This window comes from Rhinoraja longicauda, chromosome 34 (genome assembly GCF_053455715.1).
Source record: "Rhinoraja longicauda isolate Sanriku21f chromosome 34, sRhiLon1.1, whole genome shotgun sequence".
Lineage (NCBI taxonomy): Eukaryota > Metazoa > Chordata > Chondrichthyes > Rajiformes > Arhynchobatidae > Rhinoraja > Rhinoraja longicauda.
Window position 1 is genome coordinate 14,729,757 of NC_135986.1, and position 18,283 is coordinate 14,748,039.

General features: G+C 44.8%; 1 protein-coding gene and 1 pseudogene across 1 annotated transcript; both read right to left on the minus strand.

Moving 5' to 3' along the window:
* Positions 1–7,350: 7,350 nt before the first annotated feature.
* Positions 7,351–7,731, minus strand: LOC144609193 (histone H2AX-like). Its single transcript, XM_078427613.1, has one exon. It carries the CDS (start codon positions 7,729–7,731, stop codon positions 7,351–7,353), a length of 381 nt encoding a protein of 126 aa, XP_078283739.1.
* Positions 7,732–8,247: 516 nt separating this feature from the next.
* LOC144609196 (histone H2B 7-like) overlaps positions 8,248–18,283 on the minus strand; it is a 118,235-nt pseudogene continuing 108,199 nt past the window's right edge.

The following is an 18,283-nucleotide window of genomic DNA, read 5'->3' on the forward strand; positions in this document are numbered from 1 at the left end:
ACAGCTGGAGCGCTGTGTGCATTTCTGGTCACCACACCATAGGAGGGGTGGGAATGCACTTCAGATGGGCAAAGGAGATTGACCAAACTGTTCCCTGGGACAGAGCGTTTCGGACATGAGGGGAATCTGGTCAGAGCGAGCTGTGGGTTATGTGGATAGGAACAGCGTGGATAATGAGAAACCTTTCCCCATAAACGAAGATATTTGAAACCAGTTGACATCATTTTCAGGCGAGCAGGGAGAGGGTGAAAAAAACCTAACGATTTTTCTTTCACCAAGGAGTGGGTTGCAATGAGGGAACACCCCGAGAAGGTAGTGGATGCAAGGACACTCACAAAATGTGAGAAGTATCTGGATGAGCTCTGGAAGCGTTATGGTGTAGGTGTTTGCAGACCAAGTGGCAGAACAGTAGCTTTACAATAGACAATAGACAATAGGTGAAGGAGTAGGCCATTCGGCCCTTCGAGCCAGCACCGCCATTCAATGTGATCATGGCTGATCATTCTCAATCAGTACCCCGTTCCTGCTTTCTCCCCACACCCCCTGACTCCGCTATCCTTAAGAGCTCTATCTAGCTGTCTCTTGAATGTATTCAGAGAATTGGCCTCCACTCCCCTCTGAGGCAGAGAATTCCACAGATTCACAACTCTCTGACCGAAAAAGTTTTCCTCATCTCTGTTCTAAATGGCCTACCACTTATTCTTAAACTGTGGCCCCTGGTTCTGGACTCCCCCAACATTGGGAACATGTTTCCTGCCTCTAATGCACCTCTCATCCTTCTAGATTAGCCTGCAGCAAGGTTGTAGGGTTACTGAAACTCCAGAAATTTCACTGCTTAGTCCTGTGCTTGATTGTGGCCCTGCCATAGAGAAAATAGTTATTAAAAATTAATAACTATATTAAGTCATCTATATTGGGTACTGCGCTAAGACTGGATAGGACATGTTTAGAGGGAATATGGCAAGTGGGACTAGTGTAGATGGGATGTGAAGCATTATGGTGTAGATGTTTACAGACCAAGTACCAATGAACTGGATCGGTACAGTTGGGTTTTTTGTTAGACAGTATGGTGGATCACAGTGACTGTCTTTGTGCTGTGCAACTTCAGGAATCTACTAGGTATCACTGCAGAGGATACAAACAATCTCCCAAAAAATGTTTTAGATCAGGTTCCCATCTGCTTTACCTTTGGCCAAGAAGAATATGGTGACGTGCCTCAGTGACTAGGTATATGGTGATGAAGTGCTTTGAGAGGTTGTTTATGGTGCATATGAACTCCTTCCTCAACAAGAACATGGACCTGCTACAATTTGCCTCCCACCACAACAGGTCAACAGAAGATGCAATCTTGCTGGCTCACCGCTCTGCACTGGACTGATTGAATGATAAAAACACATACATCAGGATGTTTAACACCATGATCCCCTCCAAGCTGGATACCAAGCTCATGGAACTGGGTCTCTGCACAACCCTCTGCAACTGGTTCCTAGACTTCCTTGTCAACAGACAATGATCTGTACGAATTGGCAGCAACACTTCCTCCTTGATAACCATCAGCATTGGAGGACCTCATGGCTGTGTGCTCAGCCTGCTGCTCTACTCATGACTGTGTAGCCGGACACAGTTTGAACTCCATCTTCAAGTTGGCCAATGACACCACTGTTGTTGCATAAATTATAGATGACGACAAGTTGGAAAATAGGAGGAAGATCGAACAACTGATCAAATGGTGCCAGAACAACAACCTTGCTTTCAACGTCAATGTTGTGAGGCAAATGAAAATTCTAATTAATTAAACTTTATTTAAGCTTTAAGCAACTCATTTCTGTCATACACATCTTCAAAGCGCCTGGAAATTATCGCTGATTCAGCAGGCCTCGCCGGCCCAAGCCCCGCACATGCGCACACTTCATTCTCCCCTCCTATTTATAAGTTGAGACGGTCAGGAGGTTTAGTATGTCTTGATGACCGTCGCAGCACTGGAGCATCAGGAGATAATGGTGTTTCAATAGCTGGTGGTATATATATTGCTTGGTCATCAACTTCACTCATATTGTTATTTACATTTTCAATTTTAGAATTACTTATAGAAGTTTTCATTGGGGACAGTGGGAGTGTTGAAGGAAGTTCTTGATTAATATTATAAAGGAGTGATGGAGCTGATGGAGAAGATGGACATGGTGCAAGGTCACGAAGTGAGAAGTTGACTGACGTCCATCCTGATACTTGATAGTTGCATAAGAAGGGTTGACATCAGTCAGTTCAACTTCATCAACTAAGGGCTCATTCTTATTTGATCGGACATACCAACGAAGCAACACAGTCCCAGGGCTAGTCAACCATGATGACAGAGAAATACCACTGGAAGAATGCCGTTTGAAGTTAAAGTACCGCTCATGTGGAGTAGTATTGGTAGCAGTTGACAGTAGAGATCTGATGGAGTGTAATGTATCTGGTAGAACACATTCCCACTGCTGATCTGGTATGTCATTTGACTTTAAAGCCAGTTTCACTACTTTGCAAATGATTCCGTTATACCTCTCAACCTGACCATTTCCAATAGGATGATATAGTGTTGTTTTACTTGTTGCAATTCCTCTATTAGAAAGGTAGTCTTTTAAATCGTTTGACATGAATGAGGTGCCCCTATCAGAATGTATGTAACGTGGAAATCCACAGAATTAAAACAGTTGATCTGAACATTTGATAACCGTAGCAGCTGACATATTTGGACAAGGAAAGGCAAATGGAAACCTCGAATATTCATCAAGTATGGTAAGTATATAAACATTTTGAGAGGAGGATGGTAAAGGCCCTTTTAAGGTTTTCCTGTTCAAGACACGTTCCATAGGTTGAGTAGCTTTGATCAATCTTCCTTCTACAGAATGGAAGAACCTTGGTTTTAATTCAGCACAGATTCTACATGAAGCACACATCACTTCACATCTTCTGTAGAGAAAGGGAAGTTTTTGGAACGAACTTGGTGTAACATACGAGTGACTCCAGGATGACACAACCTTTTGTGAGGATCAGTGACTGCAAAAGAATGAACAGAAGCACAAAATGCTCGAGTTAATGAATCCAGAGCAACATTATCCTTACCAGGGTGGTACTCAATTGAATAACTATATGCAGATAATTCAATCCTCCATTCATGAATTTTACTGTTTTTAATCTTTGTTCGTTTCCGATTATCTAGCATTAAAGCTACTGAATGCTGATCTGTTATTAAAGTAAAGTGCTGGTGAGCAAGGAAATGAATCAATTTTCTCACTGCTTCAATAATTGCTGTAGCTTCCTTTTCGACGGGTGGGAAGTGCAATTCACTACCTTGGAGAGTACGTGACATGAAAGCCACTGGTCGTCCTCCTTGATTTAATGTTGCTGATAGTGCTAAATCAGAGGGATCACATTCAACAACAAACGGGAGATCCTCATCGATGGCGTATAATGTCGCAGATTCTAATTGTTTCTTTAAAGAAGTAAAGGCACCAATTGCTGTAGAGTCAAGAGGAAACGATTTTGCTCTAATCAAAGGTTGAAATTTGTCAGAAAAATTTGGTATCCATTTAGCATAATATGCAAACATACCAAGAAGCCTTCATAGAGAGTTTAATATAGCTGGAATAGGTATTTCTTGGAGTGGGTGGAGTCTTTCTGCCAGCCTCATTTAATGTTAGATTTTTAGAATGTACAACTTCTAAAAACCATGGTACATTTTTGTCATGTTTAGCTTGGTCTTTTCCTGCAATAGTTATATTATTAAGATAAGGGAAAGTATCTTTAAGGTTTTCCTGTTCAACAAGTTTGTCCATCTCTCTCTGAAAAACAGCCACACCATTAGTTACACCAAAAGGAACTCTGCAGTAGTGGTATAATTTTCCATTTGCTTCAAATGCAGTGTGTTTCTTTTCTGATTCTTTCAAAGGAATTTGGTAGTAAGAACTTTTTAGATCAAAAGTAGAGAATATCTTATACTTGGCTCATGTATTGATAATATCTTCTATACGAGGTAATGGATATGCATCAAGCTCCGTGAACTGGTTATAGTTTGAGAATAATCAATGCAGAGTCTCTTTCTATGTCTCTCTAAGGGGTCCTTAACCACGACAACTTGTGCCTTCCAAGGGGAAGAACTGGGTTCTATGATACCTTCTTGTAAAAGATTAGTTACTTCTGTGTTGATACATTTTTTGTCATCTTTACTAAAATGTCTTGATTTTGTAGCAATTGGCTTGCACTTACAGGATAGATTAGTGAATAATGAAGGACATTCAACAGATGCAGTAGAAAAATCACACAATACTGGAGGCTTTGACAATACAAGATCAGGCATTGTTCCTTCATACATGATTTGAAGTGATCTGTGCTGTTTGTGAAAATCCTGACGTAGAATTATATCACTACACAAATTTTTCAAAATACCCAGACATACAGATTTATAACTAGTTTTGTTCAGAATAAAGTCCACAATACAAGATCCAATAATTTGAGTATTGAGAGTTGTCAGAGCCATCGAGATTGCTCTATTTGAAGGAATTATAGTTAGATTTAGTCGAGAGTCAACTTGTTCACTTATAAAACTTTCTGAACTGCCAGAATCAAGTAGTACATTAAGTGTACGGCCGTTGATGGATACCGTTGCAGCTGCATGAGACAAGCTCTGAGGAAATGCAGTTGTGATTGCACATAAAGAAGGCATATACGTAGCAGCAATCACACTTTTAGTAGTTGCTTTGGACTTGCATACTCTAGAATAATATCCCTTCTTGCCACAACCATTACAAGTTGCCTCTCGAGCAGGACATATCACTCTCTATTATGAATATTACCTACGCAAAAGTAACACTTCTTTTTTGAATAAGTACATGCTGCAGCAAGGGCACATTTATCAGTAGAAATTGTTTCAGCTTGCCCCATATTAATATTTGGGTTAGATTATTCTGTAGTAGTTGCATCAGAATACACATTAGATGAGCCATAAGCATCTGAATTTCTCTGAGCCAAGTCTAATGAGTAAGCTTGATTGAGTAACCACACCATCCCCGGGCACTTTCCCCAGCAACCCGCAGGAGATGCAACACCTGTCCCTTTACCTCCCCCCTCAACTCCATCCAAGGACCCAAACAGTCTTTCCAGGTGAGACAAAGGTTCACCTGCACCTCCTCCAACCTCATCTATTGTATCTGTTGCTCTAGATGTTAACTTCTTTACATCGGCGAAACCAAATGCAGGCTCGGCGATCATTTCGCTCAACACCTTTGCTCAGTCCCGCTTAAGCAACGTGATCTCCCGGTGGCTGAGCGCTTCAACTCCCCCTCCCATTCCCAGTCTGACCTTTCTGTCATGGGCCTCCTCCAGTGCCATAGTGAAGCCCACCGGAAATTGGAGGAACAGCACCTCATATTTCACTTGGGCACTTGCAGCCCAGAAGATAGACTTCCCCAACGTTAGATAGTTCCTCTGTCCCTCTCTTCCCCTCCCCCTCCCCAGTTCTCCCTCTATCTTCCTGTGTCCACCTATATCCTTCCTTTGTCCCACCCCCGACATCAGTCTGAAGGGTCTCGACATGAAACGTCACCCATTCCTTCTCTCCTGAGATGCTGCCTGACCTGCTGAGTTACTCCAGCATTTTTTGAAATAATTACCTTCGATTTGTACCAGCATCTGTAGTTATTTTCTTACACTATTTATACAAGCTTGATTGTAAGCTGACTGTAGATCCAAGGTTTTGCTTTCTAATAGTCTGTCATATTAAAGGCGATGCCAAACTAAAAGAGTCTCGAATAATCTTCCTGTTGATATTGATCAGCTGTAACTGCTTCGTGTTAAAAACTCATCAAGTGACTCACCAGGTTTTTGTTTACGAGTAGCAAGGAGGTGTCTTAACGAAGAGTCTGCTTAGTGCATCAATAGCAGAATCATACGTTGTACATTACTCTATGTAATCATATACATCATAAGAGATAGAGAATATTAATGTCCTGAATTTGTCTGGTGCATTGTCACTAAACTCAAATAAGATATTTAGTGTACGAAGCCAGTGCTTCCATTCCTTTGCTGCAGTAAGTGAGTTGAGATCCAGATCCAAGCATTGTGGTTTCAATAGTTTCTGCATCTCGATGTCACACTGCTTAACTTCTGAGATTGAGTTGCTTAAATTGTTGAGGCAAATGAAAATTCCAGTTTACTTAAACTTTATTTAAGCTTTAAGCAACTCATTTCTGTAATACACATCTTCAAAGCGACTGGAAATTATTGCTGATTCCACAGGCCTCACCGGCCTGAGTCCCGCACATGCGCACACTTCAGTCAATAAGACCAAGAAACTGATTGTGGACTATGGAATGGAAAAATAAGGATCCATGAATTTGCCTTCATCGCAGGACAGTGGTGGAGAGTCAAAGCTGGACATTCGTGGGACTGGACCTGGGTCCAGCACTTAGATGCAATCATAAGTAAAGCCTATCAATGTTTCTACTTCCATAGAAGATTGAGGAGATTCTGTATGTCAATGAATAATCTCATGAACTTCTACAGGTGTACAGTAGAGAGCATATCTCTATCACTGGCTGCATCACTGCCTGGTTCAGCAAATCGAACGCCCAGGAATGAACAAGATTGCAAAAACTGGTAAACACTCCCAGTCAATCACCTGCCCATCAAAGGAATCTACAACAGTTGCTACCTCAAAAAGGCAGCTTGCAAAAACCCACACCACCCTTATTTCACACCCTATGCCCTTATTTCACACCTGCCATTAAGAAGATGGTACGGGAGCCTGAAAACTGTAACATCCAGGTTCAGGAGCTGCTACATCCCAAAAACCACACACTACCCTTCCGTACACAACAACCTCCAAATGGGCTCTTAACTATAGATTAGGGGACATTATTGTTGTAAGAATATCTGCCAAAACTTACCTTTCCGCATCAGTCAACCGCTGTTTCATGTTTAGTTTAGTTCAGATGTACAGCGCGGAAACAGGCCCTGAGGGCCAGCGAGTCAGCAGTCCCACACATGAACACGATCCTACACACACAAGGGATTTTTTGGTACATTTACATTATGCCAATTAACGTCTTTTGAGTGTGGGAGGAAACGGGGAGAACGTACAAACTGCGTACAGGCAAGCATCCCTAGTCAGGATTGAAACCGGGTCTCTGGCGCTGCAAGGCAGTTGGTCTACCGCTACGTCACTGTATACACAACTCAATGTGCAGGGTCGGTTTTGGACAACGACAATGAACACTTTTCCCGCACGAAGCATAGCCGCCGATTTGCCCTTCCACAGACATGGTGAGTGGCTCTGAAAAGAGCCTTTGGGTTACTATGTTCAGTTTCTCTCGCTTACTTGCTCGCTCCGCCAGTTTTCTTGGGTAACAGCACGGCCTGGATATTGGGTAGTACACCGCCCTGTGCGATGGTCACTCCTCCCATCAGTTTGTTGAGCTCCTCGTCGTTGCGGACAGCCAGCTGCAGATGTCTGGGGATGATGCGGCTTTTCTTGTTGTCCCGGGCCGCATTGCCGGCCAGCTCCAGGATTTCAGCCGTCAGATACTCGAGCACAGCAGCCAGATAGACCGGGGCTCCGGCACCAACACGCTTAGCATAGTTGCCCTTTCTCAGGAGCCTGTGTACACGGCCAACCGGGAACTGCAATCCGGCCCGGGACGAGCGAGACTTGGCCTTAGCCCGAGCTTTGCCACTGGTTTTCCCTCGTCCAGACATGTCCCGAATCTTGCACACGGAGAATGAAAAAATGATCACAGATTCGCCCTTCTTGTACATTTTTGCGGAATCCAGTGAACCGCTGATGATTGGGGAAAAAGCACTTGATTTCATTGGTGAGAGGAATAATCCAATCACTGAACCGTTTTATCTACCAATCAAAACCAGCAACAAAAGCGCTGAAAATAACTGCCAGTCCCTCCAAAGCCAGAACTTTGAAATAGCCCGCCAAACTATAAATCTGGATGTCAATACAATTTGCGACATCACATAATCATTGTTTTTTTGTTTATCTTTTTTTAGAAGGCCTTGTATCGTCTGCCCGATGGAAGGAGTTCGTATTGAAACATTTAATCACTAAACATAACGTTAAATAATTTGCCTAACAAAAACATCCTGAAACAATTCTGCTGCGATTCAACGTCGAAACATTAGTACAACTCTTTCTGCGAGAATGTGGGTGGCTCTTAAAAGAGCCGTTGGGTTTTCGGTATTTTGTCAACAATGTGCGGATCTTTACTTGGAGCTGGTGTACTTGGTCACCGCCTTTGTCCCTTCCGACACGGCGTGCTTGGCCAGCTCCCCGGGAAGAAGCAGGCGCACGGCGGTCTGAATCTCTCGGGAGCTGATGGTAGATCTCTTGTTGTAATGGGCCAGGCGGGAAGCCTCGCCTGCAATGCGCTTGAAAATATCGTTGACGAGCGAGTTCATGATGCTCATGGCCTTGGAGGAGATGCCAGTGCCGGTGTCGCCCTATGTTAATGGGGGATGGAGCGGATCGTCATTGGGTGGTCGGAGACATGAATAATTACACCTCCCCGTAAACGCTCTGATTGGATATCTATGGGGAAACGTCACAATCCCTCGCTGCACCAATCAGAGGCCGCTCCCACTGCCCCGTGTCCTGTCCGGGTCACTCTGCGGACGGGGAATTGGCGCCGATCTGGTGCAGCGGCCGCTGCTGTTTAATACAGCAGAAAGCACCGAAAGCTGTCGTTTGTCATCCTTTCCGGTGCCGAGTGCGGGATGCTGACGTCCCGTGGGATAAAACACGAGAAAGGAAAACACCTTGCAATTAAAGGTCAGCTTGTACAACTTCATTAGTGGAGCAATTATTCAAATATGAAAGTGCCGGAATAACTCAGCAGGTGAGGCAGCATCGCTGGAGAACATGGATATGGGGCCACAAGTAGACAAAAAATGCTGAAGTAACTCAACGGGTCAGGCAGCATCTCGGGAGAAGGAATGGGTGACGTTTCGGGTCGAGACCCTTCGGACTAATGTCAGGGGAGTGACTCTAGAATAGTCAGAGATAGGAAGACCAGTGGGAAAACTGGGAAAGAGAGAGAAAGCAGGGACGATGTGAAGTAAAAAAAACTAATAACTACCCAAACTTATGAGGTACTCTGCCACCAATTTGCTCTGGACCTCAATCTGACAATGGCCCAGGACAGAAAGGTCAGATTCGGAATGGGAGGCGGAGTTGAAGTGCTGAGCCAGCAGGAGATCAGGTAGGTCAAGACGGACTGAGCGGAGGTGTTCAGCGAAACGATCGCCGAGCCTGCGCTTGGTCTCACCGATGTAGAGAAGTTGACACCTGGATGCAGTAGATGAGGTTGGAAGAGGTGCCGGGGAAACTCTGCCTCACCACGAAAGACTGTTTGGGTCCATGGATGGAGTTGAGGGGGGAGGTAAAGGGACAGGTGTTGCTTCTCCTGCGGTTGCAGGGGAAAGTACCTGGGGAGGGGGTGGTTTGGGTAGGAAGGAATGAGTGAACCAGAGAGTTGCGGAGGGAACGGTCTCTGCGGAAAGCATAAAGGGGTGGAGATGGGAAGATGTGGCCAGTAATGGGATCCCGTTGGAGGTGGCAAAAATGTTGGAGGATAAGATGTTGTATGCGATGGCTGATGGGGTGGAAGGTAACAAGGGGGACTATGTCCTTGTTATGAATAGGGGAGTGGGAGCAAAATTGGAGCTGAGGGATATTGAAGAAACCTTAGCGAAAGCCTCAAGTACAATGGAAGAGGGGAACCCCCGTTACCTAATGTCCTAGTATGGAACACCTCATCCTGAGCGCAGAGTCAGCGTAGATGGAGGAATTGGGAGTAGGGGATAGTCTTTACAGGAAACAGGGTGGGAAGAAGTGTAGTCAGGATAGCAATGGGAGTCAGTAGGTTTGCAGTAGATGTCGGTCAACAGTCTGTCTCCTGTGATGGAGACGGTAAGATCCAGAAACGGTAGGGAGATGCTCCAAGTAAATTTGAGAGCAGGATGGAAATTAGTAAAGTTGATGAAGTCAGTGAGTTCTGCATGTGTACAGGAGGTAGCACCAATGCAGTCTTCAATGTAGCGGAGGTAGAGTTTGGGGATAGGGCCAGTGTACGCCTGGAACAGGGATTGATCTACATACCCTACAAAGAGACAGGCATAGCTAGGTCCCATGTGAGTGCCCATAGCCACCCCTTGGATTTGGATTGTTCTTCAGACTGATTGTAATATGGAGAAGGCGGCTGGAAGAGGGGGAATCCCCGGTGAAGCGTTGGAGGTCAGATCCAACTTAGATGGTAAACCTGTGTTTATAAAGCCAGAAGTTACTTAGGAAGCACAATAAATTGCAGCTTACATTTAGTTTCAGAGATACAGTGCGGAAACAGGCCCATCGGCCCACCGAAACCAAGCCGACCAGCGATCCCCTTACACGAACACTATCCGACACGAGGGAAAATTTACAAATGCACGTAGCCAATTCACCTACTAACCTGTACGTCTTCAGTGCTGTAGGTAACTGGAGCTCTTGCAGAAAACCCACACAGTGCATGTGAAGAACGTACAAACTCTGTACAGACAGCACCCATACTCAGGATCTAACCCGGGTCTCTGGCGCTGGAAGGCAGCAACACTGCCGCGCGCCACAAAGAGCGGAATGGACAGACAATGTTTTCGGATGGGAGCCTTCTTCAGATTTTCATTAATCATAGTTGGTTCGATTAATTGAGGGGATAGCGTGGAGTGTTGGCGAGAACTTCAGCAATAACTGATAGGTCCCAAACGCCAAAACAGTTGATAATCTCAGTCAAATACCCTGGAGGCAAATGAAGAGGAGTAAATCTGTTTCAGAATCAATTCACCAACAGAGCGCACAGGTCCAGGGACCTCGACATTCCTTTCGGGTGAGGCAGAGGTTCACGTGCATCTCCTCCAACCTCATCTACTGTATCTGCCATCCAGGTGTGGATATGTGTATATGTGTATATGTGTATATATATATATATATATATATATATATATATATATATATATATATATATATATATATATATATATATATTAGGGGAGACCCAACACAGGCAGACTCGGCGATCGCTTCACTCAACAGTCCGCCTTAAACTACATGCTCTCCCAGTTGCCAAACACTTTAACTCCCCTTCCCATTCCCATCCTGACCTCTCTGTCCGAGGTCTCCTTCAGTATCAGAGAGAGGCCAAATGTAAATTGGCGGAACAGCGCCTCATATTTCACTTTGGCAGTTTACAACCCAGCGGTATTAATTTTGATTTCTCTAACTTGCATCCCCTCTATCCGTCCCTCCCCCACCATCGTAATACTAGCTTTGTTGTCGTCCTGTCGAATTTCACGGTCTGTATAACTCGTTATCACCTATCCCACAGTCATCAATGGACCATTGTGGGATTCACATTTCAATGATTATCGTTGCTGTCTGCATTTCTTTCATTCATTTGTTCTAAGTATCGTCCATATCTCTCATTCCTCCTTTTCCCTGACTGTCAGTCTGAAGAAGGACCTTGATCCGAAACGTCACCTATTCCATTTCTCCAGAGATGATGCCTGATACGCTGAGTTACTCTCGCTTTTAATATCTGTCTTCAGTTCATTTTATCATGTCGCACTGGTACCCTGGAACATTAAGCTACCTGCCTGACCCTCCATTAACTATATTTCTGCAAGGGCTATAATATCCCAGTCCCATGTACTTATTCACGTCCAGTTCGACGACCTTACTTGTCCGGCCTCTTTTACTGAAATAAATGTAATTTAATCTGACTCCCTTTGCTCGCTCCCTGCCCTGCTGCTGCCTGACACATATACTGAACTTACTGTTGCTGACTTTGCAGTCAACTTGCAGCTTCCACTTGCCTCACTACTGCTTTGAATCCCACACCACTGCCAATCTATTTGAAACCTTCCCTGGTATCGTGAGCAAATCTGCCTGCCAGAATATTTGTCACCCTCCAGTTCAGGTGTAACCCGTCCCTCTTGTGCAGGTCACTGCAGCCGCAGAAAAATCCCAATAATCCAATAATCTGACTCCCTGCTCCAACCTTTCAGCCATGCATTCATCTGTCCCATCTCCCTATTCCTATCCTCACAGAATATCCTTCTTTTCCCCTGACTATCGAGTGTCCTATCACTGTAGCCTGACTGGCCTCATTCATCCCCTCTGTGCCACAGAGCTAGTCCTAGTAGCACAGATCTGGATGTTGCTTTCTGTTGAAACGTCACTGCTTCTCCCCACCCAACAGTTACAATTACCCATGACTACAAACACATTGATTTTACACCCTTCCTCATTCAGCCGACATGTTTGGTCTACTCTTCCATGCTGACTATTGAGAGGCAGACAGTATAATCCCGTCATAGTGATCGTCCATTAACCCCACTGGCCCCACTCGAAATTCCCCTCCTGTCTCTGTCTACTGATCCCACTGGATTTTACTGTCCTTATTTCTACATAGGATTCACAGCCCACCAGTAACTGTGGATCTCAGCCCCCTACATCACTAGATTAAATCCTGAGTAGCCCCGATGCATCTATCAGCAAACGTCACTCAGTTCCACCCAATGCCCTCCCAGCCCTCTCTGCTACAGAGACAGACACATTTATCTCTTCCTCTGTTCCAATCAAGGATGCCAGAGCTAAAATATCAGCCATTTCTCCTTCCACAGATGCTGTCTGGCCTGCTGAGTTTTCCCACCATGTCCTACATTTCTTCACATTGACATCAGAGTTGCCGCTTCTCATCAACAGCACGGCCATGACACTGGTTCCCAGTGAGTCTCACTGCCAGCAGTCGTCGGGCACGAAATTCCTTGTCACCAACTGTACTCACTCCTGTCACTCACAGTCTTTGGATAAACTTGCACGTCACACAAATGACATGTTTTCACTCAGATCAACCCGTTTTGTCACACTACTTGCCAATGCACAATTCAACAATTTTGGACACACAGATATTGTAAAATATTCAGATTTCTTCAGATAAACTGTCCTTCAAACCCCTTCAATTTCCAACCCCGCAGACCAGACACTGTGTGAACCATCTCTGCACTCCCTCTATTGCACCAATATCCTACCTATGATCGATCTGGACATAATATTCAAGATGCCAGCTCACTGGGGCTGATCGTGATTTCAATGAGATATCTCTACACTGATCACAAACCCTAGTCACAGGGCAAAATACAAATCTTCTCCTGAGCTACATGCTCAGCCTGCATGTTCACGTTCATCACTTTAGGTGCAGGAGTAGGCCTTTCGACCCTTCGAGCCAGCACCGCCATTCAATGTGATCATGGCTGATCATTCTCAATCAGTACCCCGTTCCTGCCTTCTCCCCATACCTTCTGGCTCCGCTATCCTTAAGAGCTCTATCTAGCTCTCTCTTGAATGCATTCAGAGAATTGGCCTCCACTGCCTTCTGAGGCAGAGAACTCCACAGATTTACAACTGACTGAAAAGATTTTTCCTCATCTCTGTTCTAAATGGTCTACCCCTTATTCTTAAACTGTGGCCCCTGGTTCTGGACTCCCCCAACTTTGGGAACATGTTTCCTGCCTCTAACGTGTCCAACCCCTTAATAATCTTATATGTTTCGATAAGATCCCCTCTCATTCTTCTAAATTCCAGTGTATACAAGCCTAGTCGCTCCACTCTTTCAACATATGACAGCCCCACCATTCCGGGAATTAACCTAGTAAACCTACGCTGCACGCCCTCAATAGCACGAATATCCTTACTCAAATTTGGATACCATAACTACACACAGTACTCCAGGTGTGGTCTCACTAGGGCCTTGTACAACTGCAGAAGGACCTATTTGCTCCTATACTCAACTCCTCTTGTTATGAAGGTCAACATTCCATTGGCTTTCTTCATTGCCTGCTGTACCTGCATGCTTCCTTTCAGTGACTGATGCACTAGGACACGCATTGTAGACCCCCTTTACCTAACTTGACACCATTCAGATAATAATCTGCCTTCCGGGGGCGCTAGTGTGCATATGATGTAATAGACGTGTTTTGCTAGAGCTCCCCTCCGATAAATCGAGATTAAGGAATAAAAGACTATTTATAGTACAACTCCCACTTTAAGTTGTGTCTACTGCTGTAATAACAGACCGACATAAAATGACAACGCAGAAGTCGTCCAGAAAGCAGCCAGCCGTCAGGAAATTTAATGAAAACCCAGCATCGTCACTGGATGAGGAGCGGCCTAGTGGTGGAGAGCCGGAGCTAATCACACTATCGGCAGAAGGAACTCCTGAAACAGCCATCATTCTTACAGCTATAAATGAAATGAGCAAGAAGATGGATGACCGATTTAATACCCTGGAGGTGTCCCTCCAAGTTACCCAAGCCACTCTGACTGAACATGGAGCACGGATATCTATGGTAGAAGATGCGAGCAGTGACCATGACACTCGACTAATTCAGTTGGAGCAGCAGTGGCTACGGCTAGAATATGCTAACAAGGCCCTCCAGGATAAAGTTATTGATCTGGAGGCGCGCTCCAGACGCCAGAACATAAAAGTGGTCGGACTACCAGAAAAGATTGAAGGCGGCCGCCCCATGGAGTTCATTGGTAACTTTATTCGGGACTTGTTGGGGGCAGAACATTTCTCGATGCCCATAGAAGTTGATAGGGCGTATAGGCTGGGAGGACAACCGGCTAACGATCTCGCGCGCCCCAGAGTCATGATAGTTAAGATCCACAGCGGCCATCAGAAAGAGCGGATAATGCGACTGTCACAACAACAATACCTGCTGAACTACAATGGGAAGCAAATTCACATTTTTCCTGATCTCCCGGCAGAGATAATGAAACAACGTCGTCTTTTCGAGGTCACGAGGAAGAAGCTCAAAGAGGCAGGCCTGCGAACCGGATATATCTACCCTGCTCGCCTCCGGGTTACCCAGGGTATCGACACGTCGATATTTAGCACCCCGGAGGAGGCCAAACTATTCGCGGATAACCTGCCGCCCAGTGACAACGGTGGGCTAATGTCGGCTAACAGACTAACACTGACTAGCTGGTCTCCAGACCAGCTGTTTCAGCCAATCTCAACATGGGGGCATGGTCACCCTCTTGTCGAGTAAGCTTAAATCCTGAGGATACAAGCTTTTGTCCAAGTGCATTGACTCTCCCATGTCTATCCATGTTTAAGCCGCTGGCCCGGAGTGGACGGCGGGCGTCGGCTAACATGCGAACGAGTTAACTCTGAGCCATGGACATGGTCATTCACACGAAAGGTAGACGTTGGACTCAATAGATTTAACTTTAACTTTGTTTAATGTGCTTAATTCGTTTCAGGAATAGGATGATTTTACAGGATGGGTTCCTGCTAATTTTTCAAAGGGAAACGTTTTTTTGGTGAACAGATCCGTAATTTTGTTTGTTCATCGGAGGGGATGCCGACTGAATTTGTAGTTAACTAGCTAGCGGTTTCACAATTTAGCCTTTAGCTAGCCTTTGGGCTTAACAGGCTAGATAGTTGAAGTAACCCCCGTTTACAGTATGTTAGGATATTTTCTCTCACTTTGTTTGGGAGAGTGGGGATGGGGGGAGGGAAAGTCCGAGTTTTGTGTGTGTTTTTGTGTTGGTGGTCTTCCTGTTTTTTTGTTTGAGGCAAATTATTATGTCGCTGCTTATGTAATACAATTTACACCTTCTGATGGTACCTGGGGATGATGATGTGCGTGGGAGGGTTACCATGGTGAGCTGGAATGTCCGCGGCATGGGCCACCCAATTAAACGAGCTAAGGTGTTTTCACATCTTAGGTCTTTATCTGCCGACCTTGTGTTCCTCCAAGAAACTCACATTAGAACATTGGGGCAGAGACAGTTGCGCTGCAGATGGGCAGATCAGATATTTCAATCCACATTTTCTAGCAAAGCCCGCGGGGTGGCAATTATGGTTAAGAAAAACATAGATTTCAGACATATTTCTACAGTAAGTGACCCGAATGGTCGATTTCTCATAGTAACTGGGTACCTTTACTCTGTTCATGTAACACTGCTTAACATTTATGGTCCGAATATTGATGATGCAGCTTTCTTTCGCAAAATCTTTGATAAGCTACCTGACCTTTCTAATACGAATGTGATTGTTGCAGGGGACCATAACACAATCCTTGACTGGCACCTGGATAGGTCATCAAATAAAATGTGTAGCCCTTCGAATGCATCCACGGTTCTGAAAAATCTCATCTCCTCCACCAATTTAGTTGACATTTGGAGGATACAGCATCCCACAGAGAATACTCTTTTTTTTCTAAAATGCACAATTCATACTCTCGTATCGATTATTTTTTATTAGACTCGAAACTCATACCTAATGTAATAAATACCAAATATCATAACATTTTGATCTCAGATCACGCTCCAACCTCAATTATCTTTGACTTTAAGCTGTCTAAACGATGTGCTAAATGGCGACTACGCCTTTCCTTGCTTAATGATGGAACTTTCTGTAAATACATGTCTGAAAAAATTACAGAATATTTGGAGACCAATGACACTTCTGATGTCTCGGACTCCACCTTGTGGGAAGCTTTCAAGGCAGTTATGAGGGGTCATATTATTTCGTATGAAGCGTCTTTAAAGAAATCCAGAGAGAGAGACGTCTACAAGAAATTGATTCGGAGCTTTCTCCAATGGACACGTTGTATCGGAGCACAAACAACCCCCAAACGCTGCAAAATATGCTCAGTCTTAAATATGAGTATAACACGATTCTAACAAATCAAGTCAGTGACCAGCTACTGCGACTGAAACAGCGATATTTTGAATTAGGGGACAAACCGCATACATTGTTAGCCCGTCAGCTTAGAGGGCAACAAGCAAGTAGGGCCATACATATAATAAAATCAGGCAAGGGTGTTGCTTTAACCGATCCAAAATTAATAAATTAACGTTTTGAGGAGTATTATCAAGAGCTGTATAAATCCAAAGCTAACGGTGATATCAATGCATGGTTAAAAAAGTTGGACATACCAAAATTAGATAGTCAATAGACAATAGGTGCAGGAGTAGGCCATTCAGCCCTTCGAGCCAGCACCGCCATTCAATGCGATCATGGCTGATCACTATCAATCAGTACCCCGTTCCTGCCTTCTCCCCATACCCCCTCACTCCGCTATCCTTAAGAGCTCTATCCAGCTCTCTCTTGAAAGCATCCAACGAACTGGCCTCCACTGCCTTCTGAGGCAGAGAATTCCACACCTTCACCACCCTCTGACTGAAAAAGTTCTTCCTCATCTCCGTTCTAAATGGCCTACCCCTTATTCTCAAACTGTGGCCCCTTGTTCTGGACTCCCCCAACATTGGGAACATGTTATCTGCCTCTAATGTGTCCAATCCCCTAATTATCTTATATGTTTCAATAAGATCCCCCCTCATCCTTCTAAATTCCAGTGTATACAAGCCCAATCGCTCCAGCCTTTCAACATACGACAGTCCCGCCATTCCGGGAATTAATCTAGTGAACCTACGCTGCACGCCCTCCATAGCAAGAATATCCTTCCTCAAATTTGGAGACCAAAACTGCACACAGTACTCAGGTGCGGTCTCACCAGGGCCCGGTACAACTGTAGAAGGACCTCTTTGCTCCTATACTCAACTCCTCTTGTTACGAAGGCCAACATTCCATTGGCTTTCTTCACTGCCTGCTGAACCTGCATGCTTCTTTTCATTGACTGATGCACTAGGACACCCAGATCTCGTTGAACTCCCCCTCCTCCTAACTTGACACCATTCAGATAATAATCTGCCTTTCTATTCTTACTTCCAAAGTGAATAACCTCACACTTATCTACATTAAACTGCATCTGCCATGTATCCGCCCACTCACACAACCTGTCCAGGTCACCCTGCAGCCTTATTGCATCTTCCTCACAATTCACACTACCCCCCAACTTAGTATCATCTGCAAATTTGCTAATGGTACTTTTAATCCCTCCGTCTAAGTCATTAATGTATATCGTAAATAGCTGGGGTCCCAGCACCGAACCTTGCGGTACCCCACTGGTCACTGCCTGCCATTCCGAAAGGGACCCATTTATCCCCACTCTTTGCTTTCTGTCTGTTAACCAATTTTCTATCCATGTCAGTACCCTACCCCCAATACCATGTGCCCTAATTTTGCCCACTAATCTCCTATGTGGGACCTTGTCGAAGGCTTTCTGAAAGTCGAGGTACACCACATCCACTGACTCTCCCTTGTCAATTTTCCTAGTTACATCCTCAAAAAATTCC